General features: G+C 33.4%; 4 protein-coding genes and 1 long non-coding RNA gene across 6 annotated transcripts; 2 read left to right on the forward strand and 3 right to left on the reverse strand.

Annotated features, from left to right (window-relative positions):
* The first annotated feature begins 2,188 nt into the window (after positions 1 to 2,188).
* On the forward strand, positions 2,189 to 3,734 carry LOC120192969 (GRAS family protein RAM1-like). Its single transcript, XM_039195627.1, has one exon. The coding sequence runs from the start codon at positions 2,275 to 2,277 to the stop codon at positions 3,688 to 3,690; it is 1,416 nt and encodes a 471-aa protein (XP_039051558.1). The 5' UTR covers positions 2,189 to 2,274; the 3' UTR covers positions 3,691 to 3,734.
* A 2,497-nt stretch (positions 3,735 to 6,231) lies between these two features.
* On the reverse strand, positions 6,232 to 11,230 carry LOC120192774 (peamaclein-like). Of its 2 annotated transcripts, none has more exons than XM_039195499.1 (3): positions 11,102 to 11,230; positions 6,594 to 6,633; positions 6,232 to 6,453 (listed from the first exon to the last, which is right to left on the reverse strand). In XM_039195499.1, the coding sequence occupies exons 1-3, from the start codon at positions 11,156 to 11,158 to the stop codon at positions 6,281 to 6,283; spliced, it is 270 nt and encodes an 89-aa protein (XP_039051430.1). In that variant the 5' UTR covers positions 11,159 to 11,230; the 3' UTR covers positions 6,232 to 6,280. The 2 variants fall into 2 exon arrangements, with proteins under 2 accessions (XP_039051430.1, XP_039051424.1); XM_039195493.1 differs by lacking the exon at positions 11,102 to 11,230 and adding an exon at positions 6,733 to 6,855.
* Positions 8,054 to 9,548, forward strand: LOC120192789. Its single transcript, XR_005522800.1, has 3 exons — positions 8,054 to 8,149; positions 8,242 to 8,579; positions 9,405 to 9,548. It is a non-coding gene; the product is annotated as an uncharacterized LOC120192789 (long non-coding RNA).
* A 3,145-nt stretch (positions 11,231 to 14,375) lies between the features above and the next one.
* LOC120192905 (peamaclein-like) lies at positions 14,376 to 15,085 on the reverse strand. The gene is made up of 3 exons (XM_039195592.1): positions 14,954 to 15,085; positions 14,816 to 14,855; positions 14,376 to 14,675 (listed from the first exon to the last, which is right to left on the reverse strand). Exons 1-3 carry the CDS (start codon positions 15,011 to 15,013, stop codon positions 14,503 to 14,505), a joined length of 273 nt encoding a protein of 90 aa, XP_039051523.1. The 5' UTR covers positions 15,014 to 15,085; the 3' UTR covers positions 14,376 to 14,502.
* A 5,056-nt stretch (positions 15,086 to 20,141) lies between these two features.
* Positions 20,142 to 23,754, reverse strand: LOC120192989 (50S ribosomal protein L21, chloroplastic-like). The gene is made up of 5 exons (XM_039195638.1): positions 23,328 to 23,754; positions 23,062 to 23,142; positions 21,225 to 21,326; positions 21,074 to 21,148; positions 20,142 to 20,397 (listed from the first exon to the last, which is right to left on the reverse strand). Exons 1-5 carry the CDS (start codon positions 23,706 to 23,708, stop codon positions 20,326 to 20,328), a joined length of 711 nt encoding a protein of 236 aa, XP_039051569.1. The 5' UTR covers positions 23,709 to 23,754; the 3' UTR covers positions 20,142 to 20,325.
* Between the last annotated feature and the right edge of the window lie 1,514 nt (positions 23,755 to 25,268).

Genomic DNA, 25,268 nt, shown 5'->3' on the forward strand with positions numbered 1-25,268 from the left:
CTGGTCAATACAAAAACCGGAATTTGGTGCTGAAAGTTGATTGGGATTTGGATTAGGGAAAGGTTGTGGGTTTTGAGATTGTGTTTGGTATTGGAAATGTGGTGAAACAATATTTGCTTGGTGATGAAATTGTGGTGGAACCATTAAATTTTGAGCATCATAAACTGGGGTTGAAAAACTTAGTTGATTACTACCCGCTACTGACCCAACTTCACTACTTCTAGGTTCAACAACATACAATGTAACATCATCACTTGAAACACTAATGTTAGCAATGAATCGTTCAACATCTTCATTGTCGGTTAACAAATAAACTTTACCATTTTTCTGATAAGATAGCCTAAATCCACTTAGAGGCTCTAAATTCAATTTATTTACAACACGTAACATTAGAGTTTCATAAGTTAACTTTTTTAATGACAGTTTTAGTTGAAGATTCATGGGTAAAGACATATATTGTAAAACACCATGAACATTCTCCCATGACCCTCCAAAACACAAATCTATCCAAACACGATCAACATTAGATGATTTCATTATTGTAAATTAATTTACTAAACAAACGAGCTGCGAAACTAAAACATGTTGCCGGATGGGGAAGGATGTCGTTGGATATAAGAACGGATGTCGCCGGAGAGAGTGATAGATGGAGATGAAATGAGTTGCGATTTAGGGATTTAGGTTATGAGTTGTTGCTGCTGCGTATTTATATACCCAAAACATTTGTGTTGCGAAATTAAAACCTGTTGCAAATTCAGAAATCGAGCTGCGAATTTGAAATTCAGTATTGCGATAGTCAGAATCTTGTTGCGATTTACTAAATCGCAATGCGATTACGTAAATCGAAGTGCGAATTAGGAAAATCGCAACGCGAATTTGGGAAATTGCAATGCGATAGTCAGAATCGCATTACGAATCTGGAAACTGATTTGCGATAGCGGAGATCGCGTTGCGAATTATCGATCGCATTGCGATTTAGTTGGTCATTTTGGCAAATCCAAAAAAAATTGGTTAAAATCATATATTATAAGGTATTTTTGGTCACTGAAATTATTTTCTCATCAAAATATTGTATCCACTAATAAAATTGTTTTGTTCTGCATGGTTGTACGAGGTTGCTTAACTTGCCAGTAAACAGATAAGCAAAAGGTTGCTTTGATGCTCCATGTGATCTTGTTTTTTTTTTTTTTTTTGGGCCAAAGCTTGCTTGTTTGGACACATTCAAACGTTTCTCCCAATGTATATTCGGATTATTAAGTCATTGAGATCGACATAGTATCACTTCTGTTTTATGCCTCAACCTTAGTATTATCGATGTACGAAATCACGATCTCAAAAAATAACAATAATTTTTTTATCATTGAAGTATTTTGGTTCGTGCACATGAATTTGAGTAACTTAATTTATATATACGTGTGTGTATATTTAGAATAAAAATCAAATATACGTTCTATCTTAAAAAATATGAAAATTTTAATAAAAGGTGGGGGCGGTGGGTAGGTTCATGTTCATCACTTTTTCCCACTTCAATTTGGCATCTTTCAAGCCTACCTTCTCCAACTCCAAAATTACATTTCACATTGCTTTTCCAAAGCCATTTTTCATTTGAGGAAAAAAAAATCTAAAAGATTTCTTCACCGAACACATTTATTCATTAGAATTCGATGACTCCCTTATTTTATCTCTATCTAAAATCCAATTAAAAAATTAATTAAAAGAAAGTCAAATTATTGTTCAGATCCTTATACTCTGTTTAGATTTAAGATTTAGCCTTCATATTTTTCATTTGATACAATTTGATCATTTGCTTTTATAACGTCGCTAGTTAATATGAATGGTTAAGTATTCTGATTAAAATAATGACATGAAGATCCAACTAATTATGTCGGCATACACCCTTTTTTTATATTGTAAGGGGTGTTTGCCATCATGAATAATTACGGTTAGGACTAACTAATAATATTATAAGAATAAAGAACCCAATTACGTTAAATTAAAGTATAAGAATCAAGCTTAAAAATGAGATTAATAAAGGGACCAGAACCATAATTTAACCATGAATAAATCTTCCACCGCTCTCTCTCTCTCTGCGCTTATACTTAATATTTTGGTTCATTTCACATGTAATGACCCAAGGGAATTTTCAGGGGTTATTCTCATGATATTCTTACCCATTAAATGCTAAGCCTCGTTCATGTCATAAAATCTTGTCTGCTTCTTCAAATCTTCCTCTCGGATCTATGTTTCTCCATCGTTAACTCTTTCTGTCGAAGCATGATCATGGAAGAAGGTTCATATGAGGAGCCACTGAAACTCAACCTGGCAATTATGGCGGATCCTGGCGTCGAAAAGTTCGAAAACAAGAAGAGGAAGAGAAATGTTCATGCTTGCAAGCCGCCATTAAACAACGTCCCATCCTCACACGAAGGTTGCGAAGGGAAGATATTCAAGCTTCTTCAAGTGAGAGAGGAGATGTTAAAGCTCGATCATCACAAGCAAAAAGTTGCGGTACTCGGAGACGGTAAAGGCCTTCATTTGATCCATTTGTTGCTCGTCACTGCGACGTCGGTCGACGAGAGCAATGTGAACTCGTCCTTGGACCATCTCACACAACTTTACCGGACCGTATCGTTAGCGGGGGATTCGGTTCAAAGGGTCGTCGCTTATTTTGCCGACGGCTTACTCGCGAGGCTTCTTACCCGAAAATCGCCATTCTACGACATGATCATGGAGGAGCCTACCATTGAAGAAGAGATTCTAGCTTTCACTTCTCTTTACAAGGTGTCACCCTATTACCAATTCGCTCATTTCACCGCTAACCAAGCTATAATCGAAGCCTTTGAGAAGGAAGAAGACCTCAATAACCGAGAATTGCATGTTATCGACTTTGATGTCTCTTATGGCTTCCAATGGCCTTCTCTCATTCAATCTCTTTCCGAGAAGGCCACGACCGGTAATCGCATATCGCTTCGTTTAACCGGCTTCACAACAAGCTTAGCACAGCTGCAAGAAACCGAGAGTAGATTAGTGAGCTTTGCCAAAGGGTTTCGCAATCTGGTGTTCGAATTCCAACGCCTGTTAAGAGGATCCAAGCTAATTAACCTTCGTAAAAGGAAAAACGAAACGGTTGCTGTGAATATAGTGTTTCATTTAAATACTTTGAATAACTTCATGCAAGTGTCAGAGACGATGAAATCAGTGCATTCACTTAGGCCTTCCATTGTTGTGTTAGTGGAACAAGAAGGTAGGCGAAGCCAAAGAAGCTTCCTGTCGAGATTTATGGAGTCTTTGCATCATTTTGCAGCCATGTTTGATTCATTGGATGATTGTCTGCCGCTGGAAAGCGCAGAGAGATTGAGCATAGAGAGAAAGCATCTAGGGAAAGAGATCAAAAGCATGATCAACTGCGACGAGGATGAGGAAAACAGTGAATGGTGTTGGAGATATGAGAAGATGGAGACATGGAAAAGCAGGATGGAGAGGCATGGATTTGGAGGGATGAAATTGAGTTCGAAGTGCCTGATACAGGCCAAACTTCTGCTGAAAATCACCACCCATTATTGCCCTCTTCAGTGTGAAAGGGAGATTAATGGTGGGTTTAGAGTTTTTGAAAGAGATGAAGCAAAGGCTCTTTCTTTAGAGTGGCAAGATAGGTGCTTGCTTACTGCATCTGCATGGCAATGCGTATGATTTTTGTTTTTCCTAACTCATTCATATCATTCCTAATTAATTTTAACATTTTTATCATCACACCCGACTTTGATTTTTCATTCCTAATTAATTGAATTTCAAGCCGTGAGTTTCAAATCAAATTATAGCTTGAGTTTCTTACTATTCGAGAGCCCTAATTCTGAAGACTCCAAAAGTATTCTTGAAGATTAGAAACCGCTAAGAACGTACACAGTACAACATACACCAAATCCAAACAAAAATTGAGCAAATAATAAATTTCACATTTAATAGTTTATTCTTCAAAGATTGCTGAAAGGCAAAGCAAATAATAAATTCCAAGAGCATCAACAGCATCACCATATGTTAACAAAGACTAAAGATACTGAATCAAGCAGATGAATACTTCCTTGAATTAACCGGCTTGATTACAGATAAAAATCAGTGTGATATTTAAAGGAAAGAGAAGAGACGGCTAATTGCTTCTAACTACTGCTTCAACTGTCACAACAGCTCAACTGAATGAAAACTGCATGGCCACGTGTGAAACACAACTAACAACCTGAACACTTGAGCCATTTAAAATTATGTTTAACATTCACCCTGTTTTCTTACACTTCCTTACTCAACCTCTTTTAACTAAAAAAATGCTCAGTTTATTTCGTAGAGCTTCGAATCTATTGAGTGTCAGAGGTTTCGTCTGTGCATCTGCTACTTGGCTATCTGTTGGGACATTGTTCACATGAATCTCTTGAGCTCCAACCTTCTCCCGAGCAAAATACAAATCCAGCTCAATGTGTTTGATTTTAGGGTGCGTTTGGTTCACGGAAGGTAAGATTATCACTGGGAATGTAAGATTACCAGGGAATACGATTACTAGTAATATTGTATTTTGTGTTTGGTTGGCTGAGCAGGAATGTAAGATTACCGTGTTTGGTTAAAGGAATAAAAGATTATTAGAATGTATATTTAACCAAATTGTCCTTATTATATATTTGTTTTTTAACAAGTTGGAAAATAATTATATATTTTCTTTAAAAAATTTAAATTCATAAAATTTATATAATTTTTTTTTTGACAAAATTGAAAATATAAAAATATTTAATGAAAGGTTAAAATTTTATTTTAGCCCCTGAACTTCATATAAAATTTTAATTATATTTTTTTGTAAATCTAAAATAGTTTAAGGATAAATTTATAATTTAACCTTTTTAGAATTTTTATTATTCAATGTCAGAAGAAGAATATTTTTGAAAAAAAATTAAGGGCATTTTAGTCCAAAACGCTTCAACAATACCTAAAGAAAAGGAGGTAATGACATTCCCGGTAATATACCCTAAAAAATCTACTATTGACAATCTTACATTACCGGGAATGGAATTCTCGGGCTAACCAAACAGGAGAATGTAGATTCTATTCCCATGGGAATCCCACATTCTCCCATCCAAATACCCTCTTAACGTTCAGTACAGGGTTGGCAGCCATGACTATTGCACGGGTGTTGTCGCACCAGATTTTTAGAGCTTCAAATAAAGGTACTGACATTTCATTCGACACGACTTTCACCCATACCACCTCAGAGGCTACGTCTGCGAGGCTTTTGTATTCAGCTTCTGCAGTGGATCTAAACACTGCACGTTGCTTCCTCGAGATCCAAGACAAAAGATGACTGTCTGAAACGGATCTTCTGTCATCTACATCTTCTCCCTAATTCGAGTCTGAGAAAGCATTTAGTGCCATTGCTCCTTGAACTTGAGAAGAAAACCAGAGACCATGATGTAATGTTCCTCCAAGATACCTTAGTATTCTTTTTATTGCTAACAATTGCAGCTCAGTGGGTTCTTGAAGAAACTGTGCAACCTTGTTAACTGCAAACGCGATATTTGGTCGTGTGTGATAGTGTATTGTAATGCACCTACCACTCTACGATACTGTCGATGATCACCCAGCACATGCCCTTCATGTTTTCTCAGCTTAGTTGACGAGGACATAGGTGTAGACGCAGCATTAATATACAGTAGTTGATTCTTTTGCAACAGTTCTGTGATGAATTTTCTTTGGTTAAGAAATAGGCCATGCTCTGACCGATGCACTTCTATGCTAAGAAAGAATTTCATTTGACCAAGATCTTTCAACGAAAACCTCTCATGCAATTGGTGTATAACGTGAGCCATTTACAAGTTATGTTTAACATCATATTTACTAAATTGAGCATCCCCGGTTGCCAATGTAACTTCGACCATCTTCCTTAGCTCCTCCACCCCATCACCTTAGGGAACTTTTTACCCTTTTAACAACAGATAATTTCGGAAATGTAAACAACTCATTTTCTTTTTTATTTATTAATTTTTAAATATTCAAATAAAAGATAAAAATATATTGTTTTATTAATTGCTTATTGACTTTAAATCATTCAAATAGAAGGGGGAAAGGTTGAAATCAATTGAGATTTGAAAAGACCACAAAAAAAGGCAGGGAAGTAAATAAGCAAGCTTAAACTTGCAATTTTTTTTTATTGAGAGGAAGGAAGATGGATAGAGTAAATTACAAATTGTTTGTACAAGTGATGATTATATGGAAATCCATGAAAGAAATAGAAGAGAAGTGTGTTCTAAGGGCACCTGCCCTTCTTGTATTTGGCATAGCAAGGGCACACTTCCTTGTTAGCGGTAGGGCCTACAGGCACACATCCCTGGCACGTGTTGCAGCATGCAGTGCATGTTTTTAGGCACATCTTCGGCTTCCATGACTTGCTGCACCTCGATGCACACTTTGGCTGGCAATCTGAGTCTTTTCCATCCATAGATGCAACTTTTGATTTAAACTTTATACGTTATAGTACACATCAAATCAAAATTCATACATAGATATAAAGATTTATGTCAAATATATTTATGGATATGAATACTAACAAACTCTGTTACCTGGCCTTTGGACTTGGGCATCAACCATGAACATTCCAATCTAAAATTATGGGGGGAAATAGATTAATTGTTTCACAAGAAAATAAAGGAAGAGTATGATGAACATAAATTGATAGTAGAAAAGTATAAAATCACACACCTCGGACAATAGGAAAAGACAAAGAACAGCAAGCACAAGTGTTGCCTTAGTGGTGGCCATTCTCAAGATTGTTATAGGTCAATAATAAAGCGGACGAAGTTTTTGTTCTGTTTCTCTCCTTCCCCTTTTATTTATTTATTGATGTGCTTTTTGGTTCCTTCCAATGCTATAGGGATTTTATAGGATAGGGGTACAAGTTATTTTTGGAAGCTAATTTCTAATCTTAGATAAGTTGACCATTTTTAGATGAAATTGCCAGATATAGAACGATCTGCACGTATAAAGTGGGTTTACCAATTAAATAGAAGTTAAAATATAACAATATATTCTAGATAAGATTGACGGATTGAACATCTCTCGACTATTTTCTACAATTTAAAGGTTGGAACTATGGATAAGGATGAAGTCAATTAGCTTTTCTGGAGGAACCAAAGTTGAATCATTCTTTCTGAGAAGTCAAAATATATAGTTGTCATTTTACTGATATCAAATCTGATGTATATATTTTTAAACTATTAACCAGACTGGTTTCTATTAACTAAGAGAACAATACATGAAACGACACATTGGATTAGGATGAGCACGAGATCCAAATCTGATGAGTACTACCTAATCTGATCATGTCAATTTTTTTATAAAAAATTCGGGTTTGAATCACGTCGAGATAGGGTTTTAGAGGTCAAGTTCGGTACGGGTTTGGGTTTAGGAAAAAATATTCGACCCGACCAAAAAAATACAATTTTAGCATATATATTTAGAGATAATTACAATAATATTCATCTCTATATTATTTTTCAATTAAATCCTATTTTTATTGAATAAAAATAATATTTTTAATAAATATATTATTTTAGGTCGGATCAAATCTCAAAAAATCGGATTAAGTTTGAGTCGGATAAAAAGTGTATATTTTCGTATCGGATTCAGGTAAAAAATGCATAATTTTCTAATCAGATCAGATTGATAATCATGCCCGTCCCTCCATGGGCCAACACAACAGTATAGGAAAAAACAAACAGTCTGAAAAGATAAAAGTAAACCCGTGTGCAAAAAAAAATAGATCCGTTGATCCAATCCGAAAATTCAAATATACGATCCGTTTTTTAATTTTTGGATAATTTAGATCGGGTATACAAATTTTTTTTCAAATTTTCGGATTGGATACAGATTGATAAAAAATCAGATTCGGATTATCTAAAAAAACGAAAAAATTTTGGGCTATATTAGTAGGTTTCTCGTCCATTTGGATTTGCTAACACAGTTTTTTACATTATACCCATGTTTGTGATGGTTTCTAATCTTCTTTCTCATTTGTATTTGTGATATCTAATTGTTTCTGATTTATTTGTTTCAGGTATTTTCGGCATTTGGTTTTGTTCACAAAATTGCTACATTTGAAAAGGCGGCTGGCTTCCAGGTGAGATATCAAAAGTGCGCTTAAATTTTTTTGGATCTGTGGAGATTGCGTGTCTTTCATATGATTTTAATCTTTATGACAATGGTTGGCAGGCATTAATCCAATTCGCAGATGCTGAAACTGCTTCTTCAGTGAGAGATGCCTTGGATGGCAGAAGTATTCCCTGATATGTACTGCTTGCTTCCTTTCATCTTGTTCCTCCTTCCACACCAGCCTCACTTTTCTCATTTCTCTAGCATCACTTAATTCTTTTCATATTGATTATGCATATATGGTTTGGGAATTGAATAAAAATGTGGTTTCATTCGAATGTTTTTTTCATGATATTTTTAAGGTACTTGCTTCCAGATCATGTTACTTCTTGTCACCTGTGAATCTCGTATTCTGCACACACTGATCTGAATATCAAGTTTCAGTCTCGTCGGAGCAGGTAAAAGTGGACCCATGAAGACCAAGTCGTTTTCTGTTGAAATTCAATGTTTTGGTCATGTTTATTCCTGAAATTTCAAGTAATGTGACTGTTAAACTTTTATTGTGGCATCTGATATATTGGTAATTAATGTGTATGCTCTTTGTCATCTAGGGTGTTAGTGAAGCCTAGTAGACCACACACAGATGTGTTGTCATGGGCGCTTAGTAATTTTCTTAACTTTTGAAAACAGTTCAATGCATAAGCAGATCTCAGCATAGTTGAAGTTGTTTTTATGTTGATTGTGGAATTGCCTTTTGGTGGTCAACTATGATGGTGAGCATAATGTAAACTGACATGAGAAGCTAGTTCATTGTGGGTCGAAAGGGCAATTTTTAAATTTTAATTCCGATCAGTTTATGGTGTTATAATTTAAGTAGAACTTCATAATAATATGATTGGCCTAGCTTCTCTTAGTCCATTTATGGAATTCATCATCACTTTCCATTGGCCAAGATGAACGGTAGCTTCCAGACAGTTGGTTGCAATTAGAATAGAGTTTTCAATCAATATTAGTTTGAAAACTTTTGTTTCGCTTTGTTATATAATTCAAATCAACTGGATGCTCATATTTTCTTGATCTGCTATTGCTGTTAGTGAGGATGCTGGTGGATTTGAGCCCACAAGTCTTTCTCATTTTGTATATTCATTTGCAATAGCATCACTTTGTTACCCGTACATGCTTTCTATCTTGACCAAATGGCAATTTCTATTCAAATTGGGCTATGCATTTGCACTTTATTTGTAATACATTAAATTTTCCGGTTGTGTTTGCGCATTTTGTAGGGACTATACCAATCCATACCTTCCTGTCAATCCGACTGCAATGGAGGGGCTTATGCAGGTAGTGCTTTCATTTACAAACATTTGATCTGTTTTTTAGTAGTGATTCACACTAATATGTTGTAATCCCAAGCCTGTAGCTGGTCCAGACGGAAAAAAGCAAGAACCTCAGAGCAATGTGATACTTGCTTCAATTGAAAATATGCAGTATGCTGTGACTGTAGATGTTCTTCACACTGTAAGACATTCTGCTACACTGTAAGACCTTGTGTGGTATTTTTAATATGAACATCTTGTGAAGATTGGTCCTATTGTTTTTCTGCTTTTACTATGTTTTTTAGAAATACCCGTTATATGTATTTTAATTTATGTTAATTTTTTTTTGAATTTTTTTGCAAAAAACAAAAATGGGATTCGGATCCTCCACCCAAAATGGGATTCCGATATCCGATAATGCACACCCCTAGTCCTTGTCGCATCCTCCACCCAAAATTGCTCAGCTACATTATTCAGATCTTCCAATGCTAGCCGATTCCTGCTTCTGGTGGTGAAACCAAAATAGGAGTTAATGAAGCTTTTTGACAAAACTTTCGCATCAGAATAATCTTATCTGTCGGAGATCATTTTTGGTGATGATTGTTTTAGAATCACTCTATAGAAAAACCTAAGTGGTGAGAGGAGACCATTTCACAATCGCAGATGGATTCGAGTGTTTTAAAGTGATCGATAGGCTACGACACTCTGCTCCATATCCTCAGATGAGTGTAACAAGAACTTTTGTACTCTTATTTAACGCTTCAACATCTCTAAAAAAAAGAGCCTGGTAAAATGAAGTAGGGCAAAGCGTCCATAGGAATAACCTACAACACTGACTTGCTTCCATTCCACCAAGCGATAACAATCTTATACTCCAATTGTTTAGTCGTTTCGTGTATTTATCAGGCGTACTATTCAAACAAAACATAAATATAGTTTTTCTATTATTTGTTTATCAACTTTAAATTATTCAAATAAAGAGCAAAAAGTTAGAATTAGTTGAGATTGAAAAACAAAGAAGGCAGAGAAATAAATAAGCAAGCTTAAACTTGCATTTTTATTGAGAAGAAATGAAGATGAACATAGTTAAATACAAAATTCGTTCAACAAGTAATAATCATATTGGAGTCCATGAGAGAAGTGTGTTCAAGGACATTTTCCATTCTTGTATTTGGCATAGCAAGGGCACACTGCCTTGTTAGCAGTAGTGCCAGCAGGCGCACATCCGGCGCAGGTGTTGCAGCATGCAGTGCATGTTTTTAGGCACATCTTCGGTTTCCATGACTTGCTGCATCTCGATACACACTTTGGCTGGCAATCTGAGTTTTCCCATCCATAGATGCAACTTTTGATTTAAACTTTATACGTTATAGTACACATCAATATATGCATTATTAATACTTACTTTTGATTTAAAATTTATATATCAACATTACATCTCGAATTTAAATTCGTACGTTAATGTAAGATTTTTGTCAAATACATATACGAATACGAGTATAGATAAGTTTTGTTACCTGGTCTATCAACATTGGCTTCATCCATGAACATCCCAATCTGAAAATTATGGAGGAAAGAAATGACTAATTGTTTCTTAAGAAAATAAAAGAAAGTCTATTATGAACATCGCAGGAATTGATCATAAAAACCAGAAAAGTACACACCTCGGATACAAGAAGACAAAGAACAGCAAGCGAAAGTGTAATCTTGGTGATGGCCATTCTCAAACTTGCTATAAGGCAAATAATAAAACAGAAGGAAGTCTTTGTTCTCTCTCTATCCTTTTCCTTTTATTTTTTTTGTTGATGTGTGTTTTGGTTCCTTCCAATGCTAGAGGGATTTTATAGGATAGAGTGCAAGTAATTTTTTGAAGCTAGTTTCTAAAAATCATTCTCTAACTTAAAACACATACTAAAATGATGAGCTTCAATTGAATTAAACTAAATTTTAAATAAGATAATCAGATTAAGCATAATTCGATTGTTATTGTTGTTATTATAATATTCAATAAACTTTGGGATAAAATATAATTATATATAATTATTTTTAGAATCAGAGTCGAGAAACTATTAACATACAGTAACGAGAAACAAAATCCACAAAAGCTCACCTTTTATTTTGAATAACTATAAATGATAAACCGAGACACCTTTCTGGATTATTACTGTTATTTACCCTTAAAATCATACAATCATATGTTCTTTTCTCTGCTGTCCTATTCTAACTTAAAAAAGACACTTGAGTTGTCAAAATTAACGAGTTATCTTGAGCATGTAGCATAAATTTTTAACATCTCTTTTAGCGCTTCAACATTCATCGCATAGCTTCTCAAGTCACTAAAGATGCATATCTATAAATTCATGCATCATTCAATTTTTGTGGCCCTAAGGATAGAAGAGAATCTCTGTAACACCTTTAACCTGACTAAAATAAAATTCAAATCGACGATGTCACGTTAGACATCCAAAATGATCCTACAAATCAAAACTCAGAAATATACAATTTACTTAAAAAGTTAAAACTAATAATGCCAGTAAAAAATAAACATTTAGAAAAGGCGGAAAACACAAAATACATAAATAAACAATTTACAACAGACTCGATTAAAATTATAATCTCTACATGACCACTCAAGTCCTCATCGGTGTACTCTAGTACTCCCACAGAGACTCCTCTGATAATATCATTGTCCCATCGTGATCCCCGAAAATTGAACATGTAGAGTAATAATTAAAAGGGTGAGCTATTAAGTCCAATAAGTACATATCGATCCTACTATATTTCACGAGTCTCATAAAATCACCATGCTAGCCATTTATAAACATAAGTCATTATTATATGATTCTAATAGTCTTATCATTATCAGTCGGGTTTATTATACTTACCCAAGGTCTAGAGGATACATGTCTTTTCTCATCACATTACCTTACACATTCTATCATATTCGTGATCTCAGTAACTTTAATTTCATTATGTAATAGGCATGATAATTATCCAATCTAGGATATTCCTCCATTTCACTAAAGTGGTTCCCATCATAATAATCTCACCATTAACTATTTATCCGATGATTGTCTTATCCAGATTAATATATTTAATCCTATCATCAACATTGGTAAATAGATCATGCATATAATCATTAGTAGCAAGCACATGTATATCATGCATATAATCATCAATTGCAAGAGCATGTATATAATGCATATAATGATCATCAGTAGCCAGCACATGTATATCATGCATAGGAACATTAATATTGGCATATCGTCATAAAATATTATTAAGTAAACTCTAATAGGGGTCTATCTAGGTGACGCAAGCTAAAATATTATCCTAATGTGAAATTGCTCTGCTATAGTAGACGAACCCGAGGGTCTAAATGCACCGAAGTGCTACGAACTCGTAGGTCCAAACGTATCGAAGTGTCAACACCGTCACGAAGTTGCTCCGCTAAGGTGAACCATCTTGAGAGATAAAGATGTAGCTACTTGACTCTAGGCATATCATTGTACCAACGACCTCTAACTAGTTTACTTGGGAAATAACAATATCAAAATGCATGCAATGAACTTATCTCGATGTAATCAATCATCAATAGAAATAATCAGGATAGCTTACCTCAAGCCTCTCTATCATCATGCATCATCGTAATAAAGATCGGGTCGACTTGCCTTAAGCCCTCCCATCATCATGCACCAAGTCTTGCAATATGACAATCATTTATGCATTATAAAATATATATTTTAATCCTTTATAAAGCCCAAAAGACGTTTACTACCCATAGGGTATTTTTATTATTTCACCTCTAAGGGCCTTTTTCATTTACAAGGACTAATGAATCTGAATTAACACATATTGTTAGGGATGTTAGTATTGAGAATTAAGACAATATGCATATGATTAATCTATGACACTTGAAGATCTCCACTCCAATGCAATAATCAACTATATTCAAACTCATTATGTTTCAAAGTTGATAAAAGAGATACCTATGAATCATCTTACCCCTTTAACAACTCTTTTAGTGCATAAACATCCATTGTATAGCTTCTCGAGTCACTAACAATGTATATCTATACATTCATGCGCCATTCAATCTTTTGTGGCCCGATTCAAAGGATAGAAGAGAATCTCTTATTACAGATCAAGAATACGTGTGGACTTAGCGGATCGTCTTATCATAATTTTTAGGAAGGTTAAAACCTTTCACCGACCTCCATATTCAATACTACATAGCATGATCTCAAATTAACATACATCATTATAGGACCAATACACACATCTCATTTTATGAAGCATACTCAATAAACACTCACTCTATTCGATCATATAATACTACATAGCATGATCTCAAATTAACATACATCATTATAGGACTAATACACACATCTCATTTTATGAAGCATACTCAATAAACACTCACTCTATTCGATCATATGCTTTTCTTATATCTAATTTAAGAGCAAAAGAGTCGAATCTGCTTGTTCTCTTCTTCTTTTTTAAAGAATGCAAAATTTCAAAAGTTGTTAAGATGTTATCTGAATTAAAAAGTCTCGAAAAAGAAATGTATTTTGTGTTTTGTCTATACATATATGGATGGCTGATTGAAATCTATTCACTAACATCTTTGACGCATTAAAGTACATAACATTACAAAGACTAATAAGTTTGAATATGTTGTTAAGGATATTTGTATTGGGTATTAAGACAATACGCATGGTTACTCCAATGAGAATATGCGTAGAAAAATTGTATTATTAACAGATCGTTGAACTTGTTTTTCAAGACTGTAATATAAACAAATTTACAATTGTTTTTTAAATGAAATCAGAATACTTTTAGGTTGAGATGCTTTTATGAAATTACTTTAAATTATTTAAATAAAAAGAGAAAGGTTAAAATTAATTGAGATTTGAAAAGACAAAAAAAACATAGAAGTAAATAAGCAAGCTTAAACTTGCATTTTTTTTTGGGAAGAAGGAAGATAGATAGAGTAAATTACAACTTGTTTGTACAAGTGATGATTATATAGACTTCCATGAAAGAAATAGAAGGGAAGTGTGTTCTAAGGGCACCTGCCCTTCTTGTACTTGGCATAGCAAGGGCACACTTCCTTATTAGCAGTAGGGCCCACAGGCACACATCCCTGGCACGTGTTGCAGCATGCAGTGCATGTTTTTAGGCACATCTTCGGCTTCCATGACTTGCTGCACCTCGATGCACACTTTGACTGGCAATCTGAGTTTTTCCCATCCATAAATGCAACTCTTGATTTAAACTTTATACGGTATAGTACACATCAAATCAAAATTCATACATAGATATAAAGATTTATGTCAAATATATTTATGAATATGAATACTAACAAACTCTGTTACCTGGCCTTTGGACTTGGGCATCAACCATGAACATTCCAATCTAAAATTATGGGGGGAATAGATTAATTGTTTCACAAGAAAATAAAGGAAGAGTATGATGAACATAAATTGATAATAGAAAAATATAAAATCACATACCTCGGACAATAGGAAAAGACAAAGAACAGCAAGCACAAGTGTTGTCTTAGTGGTGGCCATTCTCAAGATTGTTATAGGTCAATAATAAAACGGATGAAGTTTTTGCTCTGTTTCTCTCCTTCCCCTTTTATTTATTTATTGATGTGTGTTTTGGTTCCTTCCAATGCTAGAGGGACTTTATAGGATACAGGTATAAGTAATTTTTGGAAGCTAATTTCTATTCTTAGATAAGTTCCATTTTATTTAGGAAATTGTCAAATATATATTGATTTGCCCGTACAAAGCGTGTTTACCAATTAAATGGAAGTTCAAATGTAAAGTCTAATATGATTTTTAGGGTAAATTATATAAATCATCCTCTAACTTTTAGGACACTTGCATTTTGGTCACTCAACTTTTAAATCTTGCAATAAAGTCATCAAACTTTTAGTTTGTTTTCATTTTGGTCCATGTCGTTACCTCCCATTAGTTTTTGTTGATGTGGTACTTAACCTCGTTAACTCCCTTCTTCTTCTTCTTCTCCTCCTCCTCCTCCTCCTCCTCCTCCTCCTCCTCCTCCTTCTTCTTCTTCTTCTTCATAACCTGCAAAAGAGAATAATAGGATGAGAAAAATAAAGAGTAAACACGTTCTTGCAAAATAGAATAATGGGATCAGAAAAATGAAGAATCAACACATTCATGACTCTTTTTTCTTTTTACCCATGAAATCTAACATGATAAAATATTTATCTTTTAAGTATCTGGGCTTGATTACGACATGCTCAATTTGGCTTGTTAGATAGATATCCCTAAGGGGGGGGGGAATTGGTGAAACATTTGTCTTTATGATCCATTATTTGGCCTTCAATATGAAGATCTAATTTTTACTAAAATCTGTAAAATTCCAAGTTTCCAAAAAATTTCAACAACAAATCACCAAATAAGAATACTATTTTGGTACCATAAACATGCAAGGAAACAATAATCAAATTTCACGTACCAAATTTACTCATGAAATCCATCAACCCCTTTTCTTTTTCACCATTAAAATGACAAAAAGCTGCCTTTTTTCTCTTTAGAATTGCAGAAAAAAATAAAACAACCTCAACATCCCATAAACCTTATCCATAGAATGAATCAAAACCCCAAAAACTCATTTTTAATTTCCATAAAACATCACGTCATTCTTATAATACCCACACAATAAAAGGGGGAAACCCCAATCTTTAGAGCTACCAAAGATTAAAAATAAAAAATATAATCTAAAGGGTAATAAAATTAATCAGAAGAGAACATACCATATTCAAGATAGCTTGAGTAGAAGAAGAAGGGATTGATCGGATTGGATTCAACACTTACTTCTCCATGGCTAGAGGAAATGCCTCTGGAGAAGAAGAAGAAAAGATAACCTAGAGAAGAAGAAGGGGAGTTAGCAGGAGTTAAGTGTCACGTCAGCAAAAATTAATGGAAGGTAACGGCAAGGACCAAAGTGAAAATGAATTAAAAGTTTGATGATTGTATTGCAAGTTTCAAAAGTTAAGTGACCAAAATGCAAGTGCCCTAAAAGTTCAGGGACTATTTATACACTTTACCCTTTTTATTATCATTATCTAATTTAGAATATTATAATTAAAAATAACATCATAGAATTGACGGACAAAAACTGTAACACCCCAACCCGTACCCGACTCGGATACGAGTCCGAGATGTCACATTGACTTCTTAAAACAATATTCTTAACAAAATACAGATCATTTGGACTTATATTAAGAAAATATGATAATATATTGTTGAATTGTGTTCGTTATAACCAATTAAAAAAACATACATATTTATGAATAATACTATACTGTATGAACAGTGTCGTGAACAATATCGTGAATATTAATGAACAGTATCGAATGCTCAGAGGTATCGATTCCCTTGCTACAGGTACTGATACCCTACTACAGTAACTTTCGGTAAAACATATAAAACTCATAAAAATTTAAGCTTTCATCAGTATAAAATTTCCATTTACATAAAGACGTTTAAAATATTACAAAACTTGATCAAAGCATATCAGATTCAAATCTTTTATATTACATGCCAACTAAATTCTATGTAACAAAATACATGTAATTCAACTACATTTCTGATCTGATCTTCGGTAAGGAGAATTGACATGTCTTGTTCCTCATTACTTCTCTTTTTCGCTTTCCAAACCTACGTGTGAAATAATCACACGCTAAGTCGATGACTTAGTGAGGCATGAAAACATGTAACATTACTCTACTCATATCAATGCATGAATAATTGATACTATCATATCGTATAAAAACATATATCCTATCATAGAACCATTGCATACATGAACATATATCATCATTTCCCTTCTTAGCATTATCCTTAATCCCTTAGTCATATGCTCTTGTATCTAACATTCTTAACCAAACAATACACACATCATCATATAATTTCTGTAATATTTCATATCATCGAAAGCATATATCATTTCATATAACCAATACACACATATACATATATCACTAACATACTCATCAATACTTATATTATTATCACTAATTCCTTTTTATCATATAAACATATACTGAACATTTCTATACACATTATGAAACACATATAACATTTCACAACATAACACACATAGTATCATATCAATTGATTTATTTAATCTCTTTAAAGCTTATGTATTAGCCCATGAACATTACTTATACCTTTTATAATCCTATGTACAGTACTGAGAACTTAAGGTATGTAAGTACATTGAGGTTGTGCACCACTATGTTGTCACCACAGCTTGTATAAATATCCCGAAGGACCAGTCCATAGATCTCGAAGAACCTAGGTAATCAGTCCATATGTCCCAAAGAACATAGGTAAACAGTCCATATGTCCCAAAGAACATAGGTAAACAGTCCATATGTCCCGAAGAACATAGGTAAACAATCCATATGTCCCGAAGAACATAGGTAAACCCTCGACTCTTGGCATGCCAACTATACCACTAGCTCTCATATCACATAACATGAGCATTATCATTTATAACAGTTCACATATTCATATCACTTATTCATATCATTTCTCTTATAGACACATATCTCTTATTTTTTGTCACGTATCACATGTACGTGTAATCATTGATCTTATATCATATGACTTTCTCGTATATTTCATATCTCATTACCACGTAGTCATTTCATTCTCTATGTCCTTATCACATAGCTTATTTCACATTCACATGTCACATAGTTCATATCACTTTGCATGTAATCACATAGATTATATCATATAGCTTATATCGTTTCTCATGTTTTTATGTAAGCACATATGTCATACTTGGTTACATATGAATGTATTCACACCAATCAAAATCACATAAAATAACATGTGACCCATATTCCCATTTTCATATACTCATGCATACATGAGAATCATATCAATCATACTCAATGATGTATAAAACATTCATATATAAAGTTATGCATGCATCACAAATCAAATAACATTTTAGGAGTCACTTCTTACCATAGTAACTCTGTCACTGGCTCGTCGCAAGCCAATGTTTATTCAATAACATAAGTACAAATTAAATTGCACTCACCTTAGCCTTGCTTTGATTCGATCCTAATTCTTTGATTGTTTCGGAACTTGTTTAGGCTCAATATCTACATAAACATAATTTCCGAGATGATTATCAGAAGCCTAAACCTTATAACTTGATGTTAATAACTTAAGCTAGTTTAATGAACCAAAATTCCATTTTTCCTTTAGGGGGTATCGGTACCCCTATTAAAATATGTAAATTTTTGCCCATAAATCACTGTTCAAATACGAAAATTCACAATTATCAGCTTCAATACTTCATGTTTCATTCCCTTTCATATTATTAACTCAAATACACATACTTAAACCAATTTATATTCATTTATCTCATCTTAAACCTCAAATTATTCTCCTCTTTATGAACTTCAAGAATCATACCCAATTTTCAACATGTTTCAAATCCAATTCTAACACTTAATACTTCTTAATTAAGCTGATGACAAGTCAAATTTAACTTCAAATTCAACTTATCAACTCTATTTCAAGATTTCACTCAAGAACTCCAAATCTTTAATCTTCCCTAACTCCTTTATCTTTTGATTTTAATATAACTTAAGCTTTCCTTAAGCTTAGTTATCATCTAATGATCAAAACTCAAACTTTAAATTAACAAATAATCAACAAAATAGAAAACTCACATTTGCTCTAGCTTGGGCACACAGGAAGAAGAAGAAAGCAAGAGGAAGAAAATAACTCTCTTCCCCCACGTGATTCGTTCATATAAAGGGGGAAAATATCTTTCTTGTCAAATGACAATTTTACCCTTTAATTCCTTTGATAATTACTAATAACTTTCAGAAAATATTCCAAATAAATCATTGAACTATTCAACTATTCTACTTTCATCACCAAATTTTGAAATTTTACAATTTGGTCACTAACCCGGTATTGAGGATGTTACAAAAACTAAAGGAAATTCAACAAAAACTACTGAAATTATTAAAAATAACTATCAGCACCATCACTCTAAAACAATAGGACAGATTATTATTAAATTCAAGGAAGAGAAGAAGGAACCAAACAGAAAATTTTACCTAATGTACTCCAGTTGATATTAAATTGATATAGTTTTACACTATTCATTAGTTTTTATATTATGATTTAAATACACGTTTGATGTTTAAATTTTATATTTTTTTAGATTTATACTTAAAAGAATTTGATTTTAAATTAATAAGGAAACTTTCATTCTAATACTTTTTATAGCATGATTAAGCACGTAACACATGGTAGTCCATGATTTTTCCGCATTATCACATCAATATTAAAATTTATATAATTTTGAAAAAACATTATTTTTTAAAAAATTTAAAACTAATCATATTTAAATTCTTTAAAAATGTAATTTAATATATATATATATATATATATATATTACTCGACCAAACCTAACATCAATGCACCTATATTGGAATCTATCAATATTCATGAAACTCATTCAAAAGAAGAAAAAATGAGGATAACCCAATCAAATCTGCTGGGAATCCAAAATAACCCCCAAAGAGTTCCAGTTACCAAACCAGCCTGTACATTTAAAATGTGAAATCTTTGCATTTCCTTCAATATATTTGAACATTCGATGCAAGCTCCGGACTAGAAATACAACTGGTTGGTAAACAAAACTTCATTAAAAAAAACATCATTTTGACAATTAATGTTGATTTCTTAATAGTTATATCAAGCTACAAACCAACTTGAAATACACAATGATGAAGAAGAGGAAAGGGAACTCCATAACACAATCAAAAGTTAACACTCCGTAGAACCCCATCCTCCTCAAAGGAATTTTAGGAGTCGAGTGTAACGGCAGGATAGTCTAGGTAGCCTGTGATGCCTGTTATCCTTATCCGAGTATTTGGCTGCAACGGTAAATCATCAAAAGAATTATAAGATTATGAAGTTGAAGAAAAACATGTACAGATGTTCTTTTAGCATAGCTCGAATTGCTGTGAATTTGTGGAACATATTTAGATAAGAAATGGTGAGTTTATATATTTAGAACCTATGAGAAAGATATGTCAATATCATGCACCTACGAGAAAGATTTGCTAATATCAAGAAAGTAATAATATCCAGGACTACACTGCACAGACTCGGCAGCTATGCTAGCAAACAGTTCGAAGTTTGTGGCTCCACTACCACTGGTTGGGTACAAATGCAACTTGCTATAGTTAAACTAGATAAATAGATGATAGAACTAAATTCCTGTGCCTAATAATTCATGGCTCCAAGAGCTATGGGCAAATGAAAAATGCCAGGAAGAGGTCTCGGGATCAAAAGAGACAACAGATGATTCAAAGAAAGATAAGAAGCCTTTGATTTGGTGGAGTTGAACTAGATGACGAGAGAATTAACCATATTTCACTGCTTCTGTGAATGCAGCAGAAGGAAAATAAATAGATAAATAGAATAACAACACATAATAAAATATTTATTTATTCAACATAAAACATTATATTTCTGTAGAAATCAGAATCCTAATAATATTTTAGCAGCCGGTTCGCCAAACAATTTGTTAAGCCAAAGATGTCATACCTGTCGATGTCCAATATTTCTCCTATAATTTTTCTTCTTCTTGTACTTGAAGACGACAACTTTTGGGTTTAGTCCCTACAAGTAAAAGGAGAATTCATAAGTTTTCCAATATATTTAAAAAGGTGAATACACATTATCATGGGTGATATACCTGCTCCTCAACAACAGCATGCACAGCTGCATTAGTTACTACAGGTTTTCCAATATACGTGGTTGTTTTTGTTCCCACAAGCAATACCTTGTTTAGAACAATCTGTGAAACAAAACGAATTCAAGCTTTTAAGCAGACAACAAAATGTGACTATGAAACTGGTGATGAAATTACTTCACACTGGAATGAGAAGTTTACACGAGTTTTGAGATGGAAGAGATACACATGGTAACACAGCCAGACAACACCATCTCTGACCATTGGAGGGTTACAATGCTATTAAAATTTAGGTAATAGGTACCCAGACCCAAATTCACGTTATGCATTTCATTCATGTTCCTTGTACTTTGGTAGTAGTGAGAAAAATCCATTTTCTTTCTAAAATCATAAAAATAGAAAGAGTTTAACTGAGTTTTTCAAATCAGATCATGGTGGTATGATTCTGACACTTCAAAAACACAATAGAAGTGCTGCATAGTCATGTCAAAACAAGGAAATTAAACTTTTTCTCATCTGTTTCAAGAGTTACAGAAATGGTAATTTACAAAGAAAGTTGAACATAACAACGCTGTCCAAACACAAATCTTCTTACCACATGAACTAAGTTTATGTTGCACATCATCTTTTGTTGTAAAATATTAAGTTTGTGGTTGTTGGGAAAGTGTTACTTATGTGTCCTCTTCTTTTTTTCATATACGTAGAGCATTACTATATCAGAGAAATGTCATTTAGATTATTGTTACCAGAACTTTCAGGTATGCTCTCACATACATCTGTGGGTTTTCAATGTAACCAGAAAATATTTCATTATGCTCTTTAGATATCTACCGCTTGCTGCAGCTTCTTAGCAATTCACAGACTTAATAAGTCCAATGATTCCTTCCAGAATCTTTACACTAGGTCAATGAAGTGAATTTCTATTGTCCAAATCATTTATTTTTCTTTCCAGCAACCAAGCTCAGTGGTGTTAACTCATTCACCTACAGATAACAGTCTTGATTGACCAGAACCAAATACTTAAAACTAGCTCTGTTTATTTGCAAACAAAGAAAACTAAATATCCAAAATTGTCATGTCATGGATGAACGAACAAATGGACACTCGATCAATTCTTTGATTAAAAAAAAACACCCCGGTTCTTATAGAAAATATATTAGCCAACAGTAGTCCTCTACATTTGACAACATGCCTATGCCCAAAGCTAGCAAGGAAGTAATAGAAGGGAGTAATACTTTAAATTCTAACAAAGATGAGTGCTTGAAAAAGGAAAGCATGACCAAGAAAATGGTCAAGGCCTCAAGGGCCACCTCTAGTCAATTCAAATCCATGCCAAATGACTAATATTGTAGGAGATACACTGGCCAAGAGAATGCACCATCCAGCAATCACTTCAAAAATATTGAACAACTACAATACAGAACAAATTTGGCTGCAAATATTAAATCTACCGAAAAAGATAACATCATCGCCATTTCATGAGGTCTCCAAAATAATTGAAGCCTAGGTTTATTCCAATTACTTTGTACAACTATTGGTTATTTCCCTTGCTTCCCTATCCAAATTGTGACCCGAAGATCATGCATAACCATGCATGCTTCTGCAACCAATTGCATACTAGACCGTTTTGCACTTTAGGTAACTTCCAGTGTAAAGGTTTCCATGTAACTCAAAAATGCAAGAAAAAGTGACAACATTACAAACTAGATCATGATTGCAAGCTTGTTTTAACCATGCTTGATGGTGCAAGGAATTCAAATATCCCAACAAAGAAAACGACTCCTGAAGTAATTAAGAATCCAGAAGAGGATTTAAGAAGCAAAAAAACTGAATCACCAACCTTGTCGTTGACATTTGCACCTTTCAGCCTCTGGGTGTAGAGATATCTTCCAGGGAAAACAATGTATTGCCGACCTCCAATCTAAAACAAAACCAAAGTAATTAGTCGAACACATAGCAGACAACGAAATTTTGTTAGTAGTTAGGACTAACAGAAATCTGCATTAAAACCAAAATTACGTTCAGGGTAGTAGCTAAATTACACTAATAACAATTGAAAATGCCATATCCAAAAAATAATAATCTAAATCCAAAGCCATAACTCACCATAACAACAGCGAAAATCTCTTCCCTTTTAGGCTTTTCCTCGGAAGCCTTAACAACCTGAGCTGATTCTGGTTCTGGTTCTGACTCTACTACTGCTTCGAATTCTGATTCGGGTTCGAGCTCGGGCTCCACGTCATCAGGTTCAACATCGACCACGGCAGCGTCGGATTCAGAATATTTTGGGATGGTAGGAAATGTGGGTGTTTTGGGGAGGAGAAAAGAGGAAGTGAGCTTCAAAGAAAGAAGTTTAGAGAGAGAGAAAAGGGGAGATTTTGGAGAAGTAAAAAAAGAAGACTTTTGGTGGTGATGATTTGAGATGTTGCACTGAGTGGCGAAAGAAGAAGAGAGAACCAAAGTTGTAAAGGTTGCGGAGGACGCCATTGCTTATCGGTGCCCACTGCCAAAGCAAGAAGTGAGCCTTCACTTCTTTCAGAAATAGACTTATCTAGCATGCCCTTTAGATGATTTTCTTGGGTAAACTTTCTATTGGTCACCTACCTATTACTTAATTTTTGTTTTCATCACTCAATTATTTATTTAAATTATATTTAATATTATATTTTAATTATCATCTTCCGTTAAAAAATTAATGATGTAATTTTTTTAATAATTTGGAGTGATTACATATAATATTTATTCAGAATTTTTTTAATATATTAACAATACATATACACCTTGTAAACATACCCATTTGTATATAAGATCTTTAGAAAAAATAATATTTTTTTTATTACTAAGACTACTCTATAAGTTCATGACGTAAGATTTTAATAGTAAAAAGTTACTCGTAAATTATCGTATTACAAATTGTTGTTAAAATATTAGAACAAATTATTTTAATTATATATAACCCTTTGAATTCAAAACCATTCTCAATAATAAAATATCATTTTCTCTTTAAATAATTCAATTTAAATAATTGTATATATAAATATGTTTCAATTTATTTTAATTTAAAATCGAATATAAATATTATCTTTCAATAATATTAGAATTCATAATGTATTTTCATATAACTCTTATTTACTTAAATGATATGTGTTTAATCTATATCAAAATGATTTTTATTAGGTTAAATTATTTAAAACTGTTAAAATATTTAAAATGTTTTATTCATGGTCTCTAAAAATTTAAATAAGATGGAATAAGTATATTTTAATAATTGGTCAAATTTTTTATCTTTACTTTTTTATATTTCTTTAAGTTATGATTTTAGTTCTACATGAAGCACTGTAATGCCCCAATTTACAGGTTAGTAGTTTCGGTCAACTCAAGACTCGTAAGTCAAGCCAGTTAGACCTCTTAAGATAGTTGGACCAGTTTAAAAAGGGTATTGGGCTTAGATTGACCCAATAGTTAAAGGATAGTGGTGTTTTTAAAAATGACTTAAAGGGAGAAAGACCAAAAGTGTAGTTTACCCGTAACTTGTTTTAAAAGTTAAAATGCCCCTTATCTCCTTATTTTTCACGTGAGTCATTCCCTAAAAATATCTTCCCGTTTTCTTCTTCTCCAGACTCTTCTTCCTTATTTATTCTACTTAGCCAAGATCAAGCTCTAAGGAAACCTAAGCCTAGATTGAAGCAATCAAAGTAAGAAATCTATTCTTCATCCTGTAAGCTTCCATTAGATCCCTTAATTTCAAGGTTTGGCTTAGTTTTTCAAAAATGGGTTTTTATGAATTTTTAGAAATCAAGTTTTTGAAGTCATTTTAGGAGAGTGTTTGAGTTGTAGGGAGTGTATCTAAGTTTTATCCTACACCTAGTTAAGTAAGTAATCCATATTATACCTTGATTAATTAAAGAGGTTGAAGAGAGAGTTAAAGCCAAGGGAAAAGGAAGAGTGGATCCCTAGTTGATTTAAGAAGTGTTCTAGCATCCAGAAAATTCAGGTAACATACTATTAGCTTTTCCATATCAGTTGTAGAATCATTTGGAAGAAGTT

This window comes from Hibiscus syriacus, unplaced genomic scaffold, assembly GCF_006381635.1.
Source record: "Hibiscus syriacus cultivar Baekdansim isolate YM2019G1 unplaced genomic scaffold, ASM638163v2 tig00004258_pilon, whole genome shotgun sequence".
Lineage (NCBI taxonomy): Eukaryota > Viridiplantae > Streptophyta > Magnoliopsida > Malvales > Malvaceae > Hibiscus > Hibiscus syriacus.

What these genes read in the sequence shown, in the direction of transcription:
- LOC120192969 (XM_039195627.1), top strand. Translation starts at nt 2,275, where the DNA reads ATGATCATGGAAGAAGGTTCATATGAGGAGCCACTGAAACTCAACCTG.
- LOC120192774 (XM_039195493.1), bottom strand. Translation starts at nt 6,792, where the DNA reads ATGGCCACCACTAAGGCAACACTTGTGCTTGCTGTTCTTTGTCTTTTC. An exon ending in GTCTTTTCCTATTGTCCGAG is followed by an intron (nt 6,634 to 6,732) that starts GTGTGTGATTTT and finishes CCATAATTTTAG; the next exon opens with ATTGGAATGTTCATGGTTGA. An exon ending in TGCCCAAGTCCAAAGGCCAG is followed by an intron (nt 6,454 to 6,593) that starts GTAACAGAGTTT and finishes GAAAAGACTCAG; the next exon opens with ATTGCCAGCCAAAGTGTGCA.
- LOC120192905 (XM_039195592.1), bottom strand. Translation starts at nt 15,013, where the DNA reads ATGGCCACCACTAAGACAACACTTGTGCTTGCTGTTCTTTGTCTTTTC. An exon ending in GTCTTTTCCTATTGTCCGAG is followed by an intron (nt 14,856 to 14,953) that starts GTATGTGATTTT and finishes CCATAATTTTAG; the next exon opens with ATTGGAATGTTCATGGTTGA. An exon ending in TGCCCAAGTCCAAAGGCCAG is followed by an intron (nt 14,676 to 14,815) that starts GTAACAGAGTTT and finishes GGAAAAACTCAG; the next exon opens with ATTGCCAGTCAAAGTGTGCA.
- LOC120192989 (XM_039195638.1), bottom strand. Translation starts at nt 23,708, where the DNA reads ATGGCGTCCTCCGCAACCTTTACAACTTTGGTTCTCTCTTCTTCTTTC. An exon ending in GTGCAAATGTCAACGACAAG is followed by an intron (nt 21,327 to 23,061) that starts GTTGGTGATTCA and finishes TTTGTTTCACAG; the next exon opens with ATTGTTCTAAACAAGGTATT. An exon ending in ATGCTGTTGTTGAGGAGCAG is followed by an intron (nt 21,149 to 21,224) that starts GTATATCACCCA and finishes TTTTACTTGTAG; the next exon opens with GGACTAAACCCAAAAGTTGT.